The sequence below is a fragment of the Salvelinus alpinus genome, chromosome 2 (assembly GCF_045679555.1).
Source record: "Salvelinus alpinus chromosome 2, SLU_Salpinus.1, whole genome shotgun sequence".
Taxonomy (NCBI): Eukaryota; Metazoa; Chordata; class Actinopteri; order Salmoniformes; family Salmonidae; genus Salvelinus; species Salvelinus alpinus.
In genome coordinates this window covers 101,017,293-101,033,255 of record NC_092087.1, presented here as the reverse complement: position 1 = coordinate 101,033,255, position 15,963 = coordinate 101,017,293, and the positions used below count along the sequence as shown (strand labels likewise).

The 15,963-nt window shown below is 44.3% G+C and overlaps 1 protein-coding gene across 1 annotated transcript; it reads right to left on the bottom strand.

Annotated features, from left to right (window-relative positions):
- Positions 1-43: 43 nt before the first annotated feature.
- LOC139546578 (zinc finger protein 431-like) lies at positions 44-10,809 on the bottom strand. The gene is made up of 4 exons (XM_071355122.1): positions 10,597-10,809; positions 4,814-5,238; positions 4,189-4,387; positions 44-3,985 (listed from the first exon to the last, which is right to left on the bottom strand). Exons 2-4 carry the CDS (start codon positions 5,222-5,224, stop codon positions 2,391-2,393), a joined length of 2,205 nt encoding a protein of 734 aa, XP_071211223.1. The 5' UTR covers positions 5,225-5,238; positions 10,597-10,809; the 3' UTR covers positions 44-2,390.
- Positions 10,810-15,963: the final 5,154 nt, after the last annotated feature.

Sequence of the window (15,963 nt, the reverse complement as noted above, 5' to 3'; positions counted from 1 at the left end):
ATCATCAACAGTAATACAATCAAGGCACCACATAGGACAGGGAGAGCTCTGCAGTGTTGATTTATAACATTTGAATGTGCATCAGATGGCAACAAGATCATATTGTACAGAAATTTCATCAGGTAACATGAATACAAAGCCGGTGAGAGGTGATTAGAATAGGATGGGAGGCCAAAAGTCTGTGTAACCCATAGAGAGTCAGAGTCCTGAGTGTGGGAACAAACAGCGTGTCCCACAGTTGGGTAAAGAAAGTTTGCAGTCAACAAAGTATGCAGGAGTCCTGAGGCAAATAGCAAAATGCACAAGAAAAAAATTTAATATATAACGACTTGGGGCAGAGTAAAAGAAAGTTGAAAAGGATTTATTGAATAGTCATGACTGGTTCGAACCATCTGTCGTGTTTTATTGCTACTTAAAGCAGACCTAAGATCAGTTTAAAGATCCACCGGCGTCATTGACGTAGGGGTTTAGCTGGACGTTACTGACTGGTCTTGGAACTGTGACAAAGGGCAGCCTCTCCCTACATGGCACGATGGGATATGCAGTGATTTTGCCAACACAGCCACCAGACATGTACACAGTCTTGGACCCTTAATTAACCTTTAAAAAAAATAAAATGGACCATCGTATTTGTTGATTGAATCAGACTTCATTAATATAATGAGTAATCCAGGAATGTCACAAGTTCATTGAGAAAACTTGAGAAAATAGCAACTACAGAGTGCGGCTAAATTACTTCAAGACACGGTCTGCAGAGCTCCTCCTCGCCAGGCTATAACAATATGTGGTTAGCTGATAGGTGAAATACCTATCCAGGCATTGTAAGAGCTGATAGGTGAAATACCTATCCAGGCATTGTAAGAGCTGATAGGTGAAATACCTATCCAGGCATTGTAAGAGCTGATAGGTGAAATACCTATCCAGGCATTGTAAGAGCTGTCAGTAGTCAGCAACGTCTAAGCATAGGAACACACCCCTATTGCATGTTTCAGCCGTTATAGATCACCGATGTCATGACCTCATCTGGAATATATTGCCCCTCCCCCTCCCCCAGAGTTCCCAGTTACCTTGAAAGCACCATGTTGATCCGTTTGTACATTTTCAGGTATGTTCACACACGATCTCCGACACCACTGGCCCGATTTTGACAAAACTTGGGTGAATGATGCGTCCTGCCCTTTAGAGATCTCACACTGATTGACCAGACGGTGGCGCTATAACAAGAGATTGAAAATGCAAACTTTGAAAGATCGCGCCCTTCACCCCGTTTGACCTAAAGTCATGAAATGCAGCATATAGATCCTTCTCCTCACAAGGAACACATTTGCGGGCCTCCCGGGTGGCACGGTGGTCTAAGGCACTGCATCGCAGTGCTAGCTGTGCCACCAGAGACTCTGGGTTCGAGCCCAGGCTCTGCCGCAGCTGGCCGCGAGGTCCATGGGGCGACGCACAATTGGCTCAGCATCGTCCGGGTTAGGGTTTGGCCGTACACCTTGTCTCATCGCGCACTAGCGACTCCTGTGGCGGGCCGGGCGCAGTGCACGCTGACCAGGTCGCCAGGTGTACGGTGTTTCCTCCGACACATTGGTGCGGCTGGCTTCCAGGTTGGATGTGCGTTGTGTCAAGAAGCAGTGCGGCTAGGTTGGGTTGTGTTTCGGAGGACGCATGGCTCTCGACCTTCGCCTCTCCCGAGTCCGTACGGGAGTTGCAGCGATGAGACAAGACTGTAACGACTACCAATTGGATACCACGAAATTGGGGAGAAAAAGAAGGGGGATAAAAGGAACATATTTGCCTCAGAAGGGCCGCCATGATGGATTTTCCGCCACTTTGAATTGAGTGAGAAACACTTAAAACGTTACTCCTCTGCAGGAAACTTGATAATGGTGTCCCTCTATGGACAAAATTCTCGTAAGGCAATATATTCCAGGCTAGTAATTTAAAACATGGCCACTTTAAAACAAAACATGGCCACCAATAAACATTCCCTGTGGACGTGGTCAGGCACAAACGCATATTAAAATCACTTACGGATATTCGTATTGTAACAAAATACTAACCAATATTACTTGAGGGGGACTGTGTCGTACATATCCAGCAGCACTTCGTCCTCTGCCGCCTCCATGCAATGTACACTATATATGGAATACAAAGTGGGCTATTTTACCCAGTCGACAGAGGGATCCTGTGATGTTTACCCAGAGTCGACAGAGGGGTCCTGTGATGTTTACCCAGAGTCTACAGAGGGATCCTGTGATGTTTACCCAGAGTCGACAGAGGGATCATGAGATGTTTACCCAGAGTCTAGAGGGATCCTGTGATGTTTACCCAGAGTCTACAGAGGGATCCTGAGATGTTTACCCAGAGTCCACAGAGGGATCCTGAGATGTTTACCCAGAGTCGACAGAGGGATCATGAGAACTGATGCCTGAGAGGATGGAGGTGTGGAGGTGATTCAGTCCTCTGTCTGAATGACTTTTCTCTCCACCTGTGGGGATTTTCTCTCCACCTGTGGGGATTTTCTCTCTGCCTGTGCGGGTTCTCTCTCCGCCTGTGTGGGTTTTCTGATGACTCTTCAGGTTTCCTGACTGAGCGAATCTCTTCCCACATATATCACATTTATAACGTTTCTCTCCAGTGTGTGTTCTCTTGTGTACAGTCAGCAGTCCTGACTGAGCGAATCTCTTCCTGCAAAGATCACAGCTGTAGGGTTTCTCTCCAGTGTGCACTCGTTGGTGCATTTTCAATTCTACTGGCTGAATAAAGCTCTTCCCACATTGATCGCAGCGGTAGGGTTTCTCTCCTGTGTGCCTACGCATGTGTACATTCAGGGATCCCATGTGTGTGAAGCTCTTCCCACATCGATCGCACAGGAAAAGAGAGTTCTCTCTGGGGTGTACAAGCTGGTGCGTTCTCAACTCTCCTTTGGAAATGTATCTCTTCTCACACTGTTCACAACTGTATGGTTTCTCTCCGGTGTGTATACGCTTGTGTTTAGTCAGGAATCCCGATGACGCAAAGCTCTTCCCACATTGATCACAGACATATGGTTTCTCGCCTGTGTGTATACGCTTGTGTATATTCAGGTTTCCCGAACTAGAAAAACTCTTTCCACACTGATCACAGACATATTGTTTCTCGCCTGTGTGTATACGCTTGTGTATATTCAGGTCTCCAGAACTAGCAAAACTCTTCCCACATTGATCACAGACATGAATACCCTCCCACATGTGTTTTCTCTGGTGGTGTCTTGCTAGGTCTTCTGAAAGAGCAAAACTCCACTCACAGTGCTTACAGCTGTATATAGCACAGCTACGAGGTTTCTCTCCAGTGTGTGTTGGCTTATGTAAAGTCAGTGTTCCTGAGTTAGTAAATCTCTTCCCACATTGATCACAGACAAATGGTTTCTCTCCTGTGTGTGTTAGCTTGTGTTCAGTCAGGGAATAAGCTCTCGCAAAACTCTTCCCACATTGATCACAGCGATAAGGTTTCTCTCCTGTGTGTGTTTGCTGGTGCCGTTTCAACTTCACTGATGTAGGGAAGCTCTTCTCACAGTCTGAGCAGTGGAACGTCACGCCAGTGTGTGTTCGCTTGTGTTCAGTCAGGGAACAAGCTTGAGTAAAACGCTTCCCACATTGATCGCAGCTATAAGGTTTCTCTCCAGTGTGTGTTCGCTTGTGTATAGTCAATTGTCCTGATGTACGGAAACGCTTTCCACATATAGGACAGCCATATGGTTTCTCTCCTGTGTGTGTTCTCTTGTGTCTAGTCAGTGTTCCTGACATACAGAAACTCTTTCCACATATAGGACAGCCATATGGTTTCTCTCCTGTGTGTACTCTTTGGTGTCGTCGTAGGTTTCCTGATTGAGTGAAACTCTTCTCACATACATCACAGCTATAAGGTCGCTGGATCACTTTCAACCCTAGAGCCTTCCCAGATGATAAGACCCTCCCACTGAGCGAGCGACCGTTAGGGTTGTCCCCTGTGAAACAAAGACATGAAGTTAAGGTTCCTCACATGTACCAAAGTATTTCACAATGACCTAGTGTTGAAGTATCTTCCCCTTCCAACACAGATGAGCTGCTATACAACACTGAATAGTTACGTTTAGCAAATATGTCTCAATAAATAAATATTGATCCATCAATGAACTGTTACAGAAGCAGATTGTAGTCTAATACACACCATTGTTCCTACTTGATGACATCGAATCTGAATCTCCATATCCCTTCTCTCCTCCTCTCGTAGTTCCACTCAGCCCCAGTGTTTTCCTGCAGTCGACCAGCCGCACAGACACCCTCTTCAAACCCAGTAGTAATGTGCTAGCGGGAGAGGCAGGACCTGGGGACTCGGGGAGAGGGGAGGCGGGTGGGAGAGACGTGTCCTGAAAACCACAAAAAGAGAGCCAGTATAAAATCAGGAAGGAAACACTCTTCTACTGGTCAAGGAATTTAGAATCCTCAAAAGTCTCAGCAGTATTTCCGTGATTCCTCTCATTCTCTGGACCTCCTGCTATGGAGGTCCCGTGTGGCTCAGTTGGTAGAGCATGGCGCTTGCAATGCCAGGGTTGTGGGTTCATTCCCCACGGGGGGACCAGGATGAATATGTATGAACTTTCCAATTTGTAAGTCGCTCTGGATAAGAGCGTCTGCTAAATGACTTAAATGTAAATGTAAATGCTATAAAATGCATTAAGGAGACTACCTGAGCTTCCTCCTTTGACTTTCTCCTCCAATGAATTTATAACAGCAGGTCCAGAGAATGAGAGGAATCAAGGAAATACTGCTGAGACTTTCTGGGAAATACTCACACCCCTCTGCCTCTGCTCTGGGGTGTGGTTCTCTGGAGCCGGCTCCAGCCCGTTGCTAAGAAACCAATCCTTGTTTTCCATGTCCCATTCTTCATCGCAGTCTGTAGCATCATCATCAGACTGGCGGTGACTCATGGGTGACACAGTAGATTCTTCCTGTATCTTTCTGATGTCATCTTTCAGTCGGAGCAACCAAGACATTCCCTGCTCCTCCGATTTGACCGAATCTGCATTTACCCACATTTCCTCCAAGATTTTACGTTGCAATGAGCGATGGTTCTTTCCTTTAACTTGGGAGCCATCTATTCCACAGCGTTCACACAGGTATCGTAAATTGTCCTTGGTTAGACAGTTTAAACTCTGTTCGATTTCATCCAACGATGTTTCCTTCTCGCCACTCATGTTGTCCATACACGTTAGATGACCTGTAGTAGAAGAAGACAGCAGGAAGTCCATACACGTTAGATGACCTGTAGTAGAAGACAGCAGGAAGTCCATACACGTTAGATGACCTGTAGTAGAAGAAGACAGCAGGAAGTCCATACACGTTAGATGACCTGTAGTAGAAGAAGACAGCAGGAAGTCCATACACGTTAGATGACCTGTAGTAGAAGAAGACAGCAGGAAGTCCATACACGTTAGATGACCTGTAGTAGAAGAAGACAGCAGGAAGTCCATACACGTTAGATGACCTGTAGTAGAAGAAGACAGCAGGAAGTCCATACACGTTAGATGACCTGTAGTAGAAGAAGACAGCAGGAAGTCCATACACTTTAGATGACCTGTAGTAGAAGAAGACAGCAGGAAGTCCATACACCTGTAATAGAAGAATGATACATCACAACACAGTATTGACAGTGTAATATGATTATTTCCAACATTTACCAGTGTTCTCTTCTCATCACCTAATCCAACTACCTAATCCAACTACTTCTAATCAGCGAGAAAGAATCTTTCAAATAAAAAATGCTACACTTCCTGTAGCAGTTTGTCACAGATCCATACGCTGTTTGTGCCTCCAGCTGAACTACACTTCCTCCCCAGTTACCTACACACAGGTGTTCAGAGCATGTTAGACAGCTAATTAACACAGGTGTTCAGAGCACTTTAGACAGCTAATTAACACAGGTGTTCAGAGCACATTAGACAGCTAATTAACACAGGTGGCCACCTATGTCTTCAGTCTGTCTTCAGTCAACAAGCGATGTAACACGAAGACACGGCCGTGTGGGAACCCTCAGTCAACAAGCGATGTAACACGAAGACACGGCCGTGTGGGAACCCTCAGTCAACAAGCGATGTAACACCGTGTGGGAACTGATTGAAAATGATTTCTTGCTGATATGAAATATGTTCCTTATGTTTCCAAATACGTACAGCAAGTAGTGTTGCTGTTTACAGCAAGTAGTGTTCCTGTTTACAGCAAGTAGTGTTCCTGTTTACAGCAAGTAGTGTTCCTGTTTACAGCAAGTAGTGTTCCTGTTTACAGCAAGTAGTGTTACTGTTTACAGCAAGTGGTGTTCCTGTTTACAGCAAGTGGTGTTACTGTTTACAGCAAGTAGTGTTGCTGTTTACAGCAAGTCGTGTTGCTGTTTACAGCAAGTCGTGTTCCTGTTTACAGCAAGTCGTGTTCCTGTTTACAGCAAGTCGTGTTACTGTTTACAGCAAGTCGTGTTACTGTTTACAGCAAGTCGTGTTACTGTTTACAGCAAGTCGTGTTACTGTTTACAGCAAGTCGTGTTACTGTTTACAGCAAGTCGTGTTACTGTTTACAGCAAGTCGTGTTACTGTTTACAGCAAGTCGTGTTCATGTTTACAGCAAGTAGTGTTCATGTTTACAGCAAGTCGTGTTCATGTTTACAGCAAGTCGTGTTCATGTTTACAGCAAGTAGTGTTACTGTTTACAGCAAGTAGTGTTACTGTTTACAGCAAGTAGTGTTACTGTTTACAGCAAGTAGTGTTACTGTTTACAGCAAGTAGTGTTACTGTTTACAGCAAGTAGTGTTACTGTTTACAGCAAGTAGTGTTACTGTTTACAGCAAGTAGTGTTACTGTTTACAGCAAGTAGTGTTACTGTTTACAGCAAGTAGTGTTACTGTTTACAGCAAGTAGTGTTACTGTTTACAGCAAGTAGTGTTACATGTTTACAGCAAGTAGTGTTCATGTTTACAGCAAGTAGTGTTCATGTTTACAGCAAGTAGTGTTCATGTTTACAGCAAGTAGTGTTCATGTTTACAGCAAGTAGTGTTCATGTTTACAGCAAGAGATGCGTGTTCATGTTTACAGCAAGAGATGCGTGTTCATGTTTACAGCAAGAGATGCGTGTTCATGTTTACAGCAAGAGATGCGTGTTCATGTTTACAGCAAGAGATGCGTGTTCATGTTTACAGCAAGAGATGAGTGTTCATGTTTACAGCAAGAGATGCGTGTTCATGTTTACAGCAAGAGATGCGTGTTCATGTTTACAGCAAGAGATGCGTGTTCATGTTTACAGCAAGAGATGCGTGTTCATGTTTACAGCAAGAGATGCGTGTTCATGTTTACAGCAAGAGATGCGTGTTCATGTTTACAGCAAGAGATGCGTGTTAATGTTTACAGCAAGAGATGCGTGTTAATGTTTACAGCAAGAGATGCGTGTTAATGTTTACAGCAAGAGATGCGTGTTAATGTTTACAGCAAGAGATGCGTGTTAATGTTTACAGCAAGAGATGCGTGTTAATGTTTACAGCAAGAGATGCGTGTTAATGTTTACAGCAAGAGATGCGTGTTAATGTTTACAGCAAGAGATGCGTGTTAATGTTTACAGCAAGAGATGCGTGTTAATGTTTACAGCAAGAGATGCGTGTTAATGTTTACAGCAAGAGATGCGTGTTAATGTTTACAGCAAGAGATGCGTGTTAATGTTTACAGCAAGAGATGCGTGTTAATGTTGACAGCAAGAGATGCGTGTTAATGTTGACAGCAAGAGATGCGTGTTAATGTTGACAGCAAGAGATGCGTGTTAATGTTGACAGCAAGAGATGCGTGTTAATGTTGACAGCAAGAGATGCGTGTTAATGTTGACAGCAAGAGATGCGTGTTAATGTTGACAGCAAGAGATGCGTGTTAATGTTGACAGCAAGAGATGCGTGTTAATGTTGACAGCAAGAGATGCGTGTTAATGTTGACAGCAAGAGATGCGTGTTAATGTTGACAGCAAGAGATGCGTGTTAATGTTTACAGCAAGAGATGCGTGTTAATGTTTACAGCAAGAGATGCGTGTTAATGTTTACAGCAAGAGATGCGTGTTAATGTTTACAGCAAGAGATGCGTGTTAATGTTTACAGCAAGAGATGCGTGTTAATGTTTACAGCAAGAGATGCGTGTTAATGTTTACAGCAAGAGATGCGTGTTAATGTTTACAGCAAGAGATGCGTGTTAATGTTTACAGCAAGAGATGCGTGTTAATGTTTACAGCAAGAGATGCGTGTTAATGTTTACAGCAAGAGATGCGTGTTAATGTTTACAGCAAGAGATGCGTGTTAATGTTTACAGCAAGAGATGCGTGTTAATGTTTACAGCAAGAGATGCGTGTTAATGTTTACAGCAAGAGATGCGTGTTAATGTTTACAGCAAGAGATGCGTGTTAATGTTTACAGCAAGAGATGCGTGTTAATGTTTACAGCAAGAGATGCGTGTTAATGTTTACAGCAAGAGATACGTGTTAATGTTTACAGCAAGAGATACGTGTTAATGTTTACAGCAAGTGTCAGGCCTCTTAAAAACCCTCCCCCAGTCAGAAGATCCTATTGAGGATAGTTTGTTATCAATAAAACATCACAATACGGTACAGAACGATTTGGCTGCGGTGGGGCAAGGGGACCCCCAGCTCCACTAAAACCCTTGACAACTACGTGCCGTTTTCAGGAGATTGTTAAATAAATGTTGGTTTTAATATCATGACCTCTTAAGCGCCTAGTCAGAACCACACATTTCTGATTATTCCACATGTATCTCTATCAGAGCTATACAGCAAGTAACGGCATGCTTTTCATGATCAGTAAACATCAATGGATCATGTATTTTCAGATGTGAGGGTAGCCAGATCCATTTGGCATGTAGCTAGCTAACCATGTAAACAACATGTGCCATTTGTATTGATGTCGTGAGGCTAACCTCAAGTATCTGAAATTACATGATCAATTGATGTTTACTGCTGTTGCCTATCTCGATTGATGAGATGGCAAACGGACGGCCAAACCCTCCCCCTAACCCGGACGACGCTGGGTCAATTGTGCGCTGCCTCATGGGTCTCCCAGTCGCAGCCGGAGCCCTGTATCGAACCAGGATCTATAGTGATGCAGCTAGCACTGCGATGCCTTAGACCGCTGCGCCACTCGGGAGGCCTAATGGCGCCCTTTTCTTGAGCGCAAAACAATTCACATTCATTTAACGCGGCGCACCAGCAGAAACAACAACTATCTCAAGGCCACTTCCGGTTACCTTCACCGACTCCAGAGCACCCAACTGTTTTCACCCACCCTGAAACCACAAATGGATCAGCCAAAAGGCAAGAGTCCACTTCTTCCAAAAACTTCACTCCTACTATCACAGACTCATCGTTATCCTGACCCCCCGGTGCAAGCCTCGTGCTCCGAGAACTTCACCACACCGACCACCTCTGATACTACGCCCTCGTTCACTTCCATTTCTCCTCCGGTCTTCAGCTCACTCTGCTTACACTTTCTATCATTCTTCTTTAACAAACCATCTCCCTTTTCCCCACCATTTTTAACCAACTCAAGCTCACCCTCCCTCTCAAATCTTCTGCCTCTCTTTTCCCCCTCCATATTCCAAGTATAAGTCTCCTTATGATAATACTGCACCTTTCTTGACACATCTTCAGTGTTTGACAATCAGCACAGATCGAAAACGATAACACTTCATGAGGAAACAAAATAGCAAAATGAAGCATTGCAATTGATTTATCGAATTTGATCGTCAAAATTCTAATGATCCGTCTTAATTTAAACCACAGAGTATGGAAAAGCATTGTCAATTGAGAATCATTTTTCTTTTTGTCACAATTCATGCTATCACAACAAGGAAATTAAATGGCAAACATGACAAATGATTTGTCATTTAAGCATTTACATTTTAAATGTATCAGTGTTGTACTGGATAGTACCATGGAACTTAAATATCAAACACACTTTGCTATTTATTTTGTAAATTGGCAGACAATATGCATACTCAACCATGAAAATACCAATTTAGGAAATGCATACCCAGGTAGGAAAAGGAATTGCAAACATTATATTGATTTATCATTTGTCCATTTGCAATTCCAATTGAGTTTTGGCAGCTAAACGCTTCCATACACTCGCCCGACGTAAAGAACTGAACTCAGGCCGACTAATGACGCCATCAACATGGCCGCAACCTAATAATCTACAAAACTTCCTCCTCCGGTATTATTTTTGGAGCAATTCATAACGTCGTTTAAAAGGTATCGACATGAAGAAAAAATAACGTTATGGTTCATTTGAGCTATTTATATTTTAAAACGGAGCAATATCAGACCAGCTAACGTTAAAGGTTTTACAAATATATACCTTAACCGACGACTAGTTGTGCATAAACTTCCGTGTCATCCTCACAAAATGCCGGGTTTGTTTGAACCTCACAAAACTAGAATTTGTAACATTATCGTCATAATTAGACTGTAAACATTCCTCGTTCATGAGGGTACAAAAACATAAACCCGGCTAAAGGTGTTGTTGAACAAAAGCTAGCCAACTGACCAGATTCCTTGTAGAAAAGCCAACTACGTAGTTAGCAAGTCTCTGTCCCCCGTTTTCTTCCACGTGGAAAGGCAGGTAGGCTGTATCTCGTCAGTTTCGACTAATGGTCATTTTCTACGGCGCTGTATTGTTTTATATTGAGATGAATATCTTGCTTGAAAGCCACTAGCTCGACTCTTAACTGGCTACCATCTTTAATAGCAGGGCAGCAACTTCCGCTTTGTCTGGTTTTGTGGCGTTCAGTTACAGGCCAGAGCAATCGAGTATCGACAGAGCAGAGACAGAAGAGGAAGCGAGACATCCCATTCGCTGTTTGTTTTTTGGGACTCTTAAACACGCCACTTCAATACAGCTACGACTTTACGCAGCAGGTTAGGATAATTAATGTAGCAGGTTACTGGGGGAAAATGCTTTACTAACCTGCTACGAAGTCACTTAAATTGAAGTGGGGTGTTTTTAGGGAGTCCCGTTTTTTTCTGGTTCAATGAAAGTCCATGAGTTAAGTAGATCAGAACTGATCATTTTCCCCCAATGGTTTTCAATGGTAAACAGAGCCTGAGTGAACTCGATCCACCATATTTTATATAAGTAAACGTATTTTTCAGTGGGGTTTATTGAAAGTTTGTATCCAACGTTAAGTGTATTGTCGCCACCTACTGTACTGGAGGGTGGGCCAGAGACAACCTGCCAGCCTAATTTGTCTTAAAAATTATATCAAAATATTGGCGATTGTAAAATTATGTTATACTCAGTAAACACTTAACTCCATTTCTAATTCTCTCATTCTGAAAATGAACTACATACTTTAGAGGGAAAACATCAGTTCACGGATAGTTAGTTCGTTAGCTAGTTAACATTTCACAGATTGCCAGGGTCCAGTAATCAACTAACGCGTTACAACTTGAGGAACGGCAAGGAGTCTATACCAGTTACTATAGCGGATTGGTTAGGTTACTAACGTTAGCTCATCTGATGTTGTAACGTTAGCTAGCTGTCTGACTTTATTAGCCAGCTAATTCTCACACCATAAACTCAAATATTTGTTAAGTTTGCTAATGTTGCTCAACATTTCTCTGGCTAGCAAGATACTTAACATGACTAACCATTTGAGATACTGACTAAAAACTTTTTTGCCCCACTGTTCCTGCTGGAGCACGTGCTACAGGTGGGTGCTGCTATGGTGACCAGTGAGCTGAGATAAGGGGGGACTTTACCTAGCAGGGTCTTGTAGATGACCTGGAGCCAGTGGGTTTTGCGACGAGTATGAAGCGAGGGCCAGCCAACGAGAGCGTACAGGTCGCAGTGGTGGGTAGTATATGGGGCTTTGGTGACAAAACGGATGGCACTGTGATAGACTGCATCCAATTTGTTGAGTAGGGTATTGGAGGCTATTTTGTAAATTACATCGACGAAGTCGAGGATCGGTAAGATGGTCAGTTTTACGAGGGTATGTTTGGCAGCATGAGTGAAGAATGCTTTGTTGCAAAATAGGAATCCAATTCTAGATTTATCTTTGGATTGGAGATGTTTGTAAACTTTCCTTCCAGACTCACATCAGTCTAACCAGACACCTAGGTATTTGTAGTTGTCCACATATTCTAAGTCAGAACCGTCCAGAGTAGTGATGCTGGACGGGCGGGCAGGTGCAGGCAGCGATCGATTGAATAGCATGCATTTAGTTTTACTTGTATTTAAGAGCAGTTGGAGGCCACGGAAGGAAAGTTGTATGGCATTGAAGCTCATCTGGATGGTTGTTAAGTGTCCAAAGAAGGGCCAGAAGTATACAGAATGGTGTCGTCTGCGTAGAGGTTGATCAGAGACTCACCAGCAGCAAGAGCGACATCATTGATGTATACAGAGAAGAGAGTCGGCCCAAGAATTGAACCCTGTGGCACCCCCATAGAGACTGCCAGAGGCCGTCCGATTTGACACACTGAACTCTATCAGAGAAGTAGTTGGTGAACCAGGCGAGGCAATCATATGAGAAACCAAGGCTATCGAGTCTGCCAATGAGGATGTGGTGATTGACAGAGTCGAAAGCCTTGGCCAGGTCAATGAATACGGCTGCACAGTATTGTTTCTTATCGATGGCGGTTAAGATATCGTTTAGGACCTTGAGCGTGGCTGAGGTGCACCCGTGACCAGCTCTGAAACCAGATTGCATAGCGGAGAACGTGCGGTGGGATTCGAAATGGTCGGTAATCTGTTTGTTGACTTAGCTTTCGAAGACCTTAGAAAGGCAGGGTAGGATAGATATAGGTCTGTAGCAGTTTGGGTCAAGAGTGTCACCCCCTTTGAAGAGGGGGATGACCGCAGATAGTTTTAGAAAGAAAGGGTCCAGATTGTCTAGCCCGGCTGATTTGTAGGGGTCCAGATTTTGCAGCTCTTTCAGAACATCAGCTGACTGGATTTAGGAGAAGGAGAAATGGGGAAGGCTTGGGCGAGTTGCTGTGGGGGGTGCAGTGCTGTTGACCGGGGTAGGGGTAGCCAGGTGGAAAGCATGGCCAGCCGTAGAAAAATGTTTATTGAAATTCTCAATTATAGTGGATTTATCGGTGGTGACAGAGTTTCCTATCCTCAGTGCAGTGGGCAGCTGGACTTTACAGTGTCCCAGAACTTTTTTGAGTTTGTGTTGCAGGAAGCAAATTTCTGCTTGAAAAAGCTAGCCTTGGCTTTTCTAACTGCCTGTGTATATTGGTTTCTAACTTCCCTGAAAAGTTGCATATCACAGGGGCTGTTCGATGATAATACAGAAGGCCATAGGATGTTTTTGTGTTGGTTAAGGGCAGTCAGGTCTGGAGAGAACCAAGGGCTATATATGTTCCTGGTTCTACATTTCTTGAATGGGGCATGCTTATTTAAGATGGTGAGGAAGCCATTTTTAAAAATAACCAGGCATCCTCTACTGATGGGATGAGGTCAATATCCTTCCAGGATACCCGAGCCAGGTCGATTAGAAAGGCCTGGTTGCTGAAGTATTTCAGGGAGCGTTTGACAGTGATGAGTGGAGGTCGTTTGACCGCTGACCCATTACGGATGCAGGCAATGAGGCAGTGATCGCTGAGATCTTGGTTGAAAACAGCAGAGGTGTATTTAGAGGGCAAGTTGGTTAGGATGATATCTATGATGGTGCCCGTGTTTACGGCTTTGGGGTGGTACCTGGTAGGTTCATTGATAATTTGTGTGCGATTGAGGGCATCAAGCTTAGATTGTAGGATGGCTGGAGTGTTAAGCATGTCCCAGTTTAGGTCACCTAGCAGCACGAGCTCTGAAGATAGATGGGGGGCAATCAGTTCACATATGGTGACCAGAGCACAGCTGGGGGCAGAGGGTGGTCTATAGCAGGCGGCAACGGTGAGAGACTTGTTTTTAGAGAGGTGGATTTTTAAAAGTAGAATTTCAAATTCAAAAAGAAAGGAGGACCAAGGCACTCTTCATATAATTAATTAAAATGCCTTTATTAGTACGGCATGTTCAAAAGAAACAAAGTTTTATTTTTAAACCGACGCGTTTCGGCTGCATGGCCTTCGCCAGGGAGTACAAAAAAAGAGAATACTTTTTTTCTCTTTTTTTGTATTCTCTTTTTTTGTGCCTTGGTCCTCCTTTCTTTTTGATGACCAATTTACCCCTTTTACCAAAGAGCCCCTTCTATCTACCAAAATCTACTATAGTGTACCTTAGTAGCGCTTCCCTTCCTCCTCTTTCTACTAGAATTTCAAATTGTTTGGGTACAGACCTGGATAGTAGGACAGAACTCTGCAGGCTATCTCTGCAGTAGATTGCAACACCACCCCCTTTGTCACTATGTTGACAGTCCCTAACTGCTGTTGGTGGACGTAAGGAAAACTACAGGCGAATATCTGTTGAATATCCAACCTGAAACGGTCTTTACCTCTGTCTTTTTCCCTCACCTCAAACTTTCCAAATGCCAGTTGTTTTTCGGTTACAGCTCATGAAGTACTCTTTCATCACCTTCTCACCCCCGTGGTCAGGCTTCTCACCTACAGTACCTCTTCGTTATCATTCAGGGGACGCACTGCTGTAACTGACAAACTGCCTTTCTACTCTCCCGATGTCTTTCCAGAGAGCCGATGATGCGATAACTAGCACATTGGTTGTCTCTTCTCCCTTCAGTCGTGTGTTGCATTCTGTTGTTATGTGAATGATTGGCTGAGCCTTGGATACAGACAGTATTGCTCCAAACACGCATCACTCGTTCACTTACAGCCATTAGTGAACCCCCAGCTTACAGCCAGTGGTGATCCCCCAGCTTACAGCCATTAGTGGTCGAAAGCCCCCTGCTTACAGCCAGTAGTGGTCCCCCAGCTTACAGCCAGTAGTGATCCCCCAGCTTACAGCCAGTAGTGATCCCCCAGCTTACAGCCAGTAGTGATCCTAAGCCCCCAGCTTACAGCCAGTAGTGATCCTAAGCCCCCAGCGTACAGCCAGTAGTGATCCCCCAGTTTACAGCCAGTAGTGAACCCCCATCTTACAGCCAGTAGTGATCCTAAGCCCCCAGCTTACAGCCAGTAGTGATCCAAAGCCCCCAGTTTACAGCCAGTAGTGATCCCCCAGCTTACAGCCAGTAGTGATCCCCCAGCTTACAGCCAGTAGTGATCCCCCAGCTTACAGCCAGTAGTGATCCCCCAGCTTACAGCCAGTAGTGATCCTAAGCCCCCAGCTTACAGCCAGTAGTGATCCTAAGCCCCCAGCTTACAGCCAGTAGTGATCCTAAGCCCCCAGCGTACAGCCAGTAGTGATCCCCCAGTTTACAGCCAGTAGTGAACCCCCATCTTACAGCCAGTAGTGATCCTAAGCCCCCAGCTTACAGCCAGTAGTGATCCTAAGCCCCCAGCTTACAGCCAGTAGTGATCCCCCAGCTTACAGCCAGTAGTGATCCAAAGCCCCCAGCTTACAGCCAGTAGTGATCCTAAGCCCCCAGCTTACAGCCAGTAGTGATCCTAAGCCCCCAGCTTACAGCCAGTAGTGGTCCTAAGCCCCCCACCAGCCCCAAACCTTTGTCATCGGATCTACATGAATCACCTATTTTGGATTCAAAAACGGCGAAACCTGTAGAACACAGCCAGTTACATTTGAGTGTTGCATTTTGATTCAAGTCGGTCGCCAGCGCGGTAAGTGTAACAAAACACGTTTACGTTAGTTACTCCTATCGACATCACGTTGAAATCAAACTAACACTATTCAAAGGCCAGATGGAATATGAGAAAAAAAAATTATTTCACTGGTTAGAAGAGAATTTGCTGAAGACAAGTCACCTACATTTTTGAAACATGGGATGGAGATTCTGGAAGGCTGCTGAAACGGGGAAGGAAAACCAAATCAGTTGCTTTTTGTTATTTAACTTGT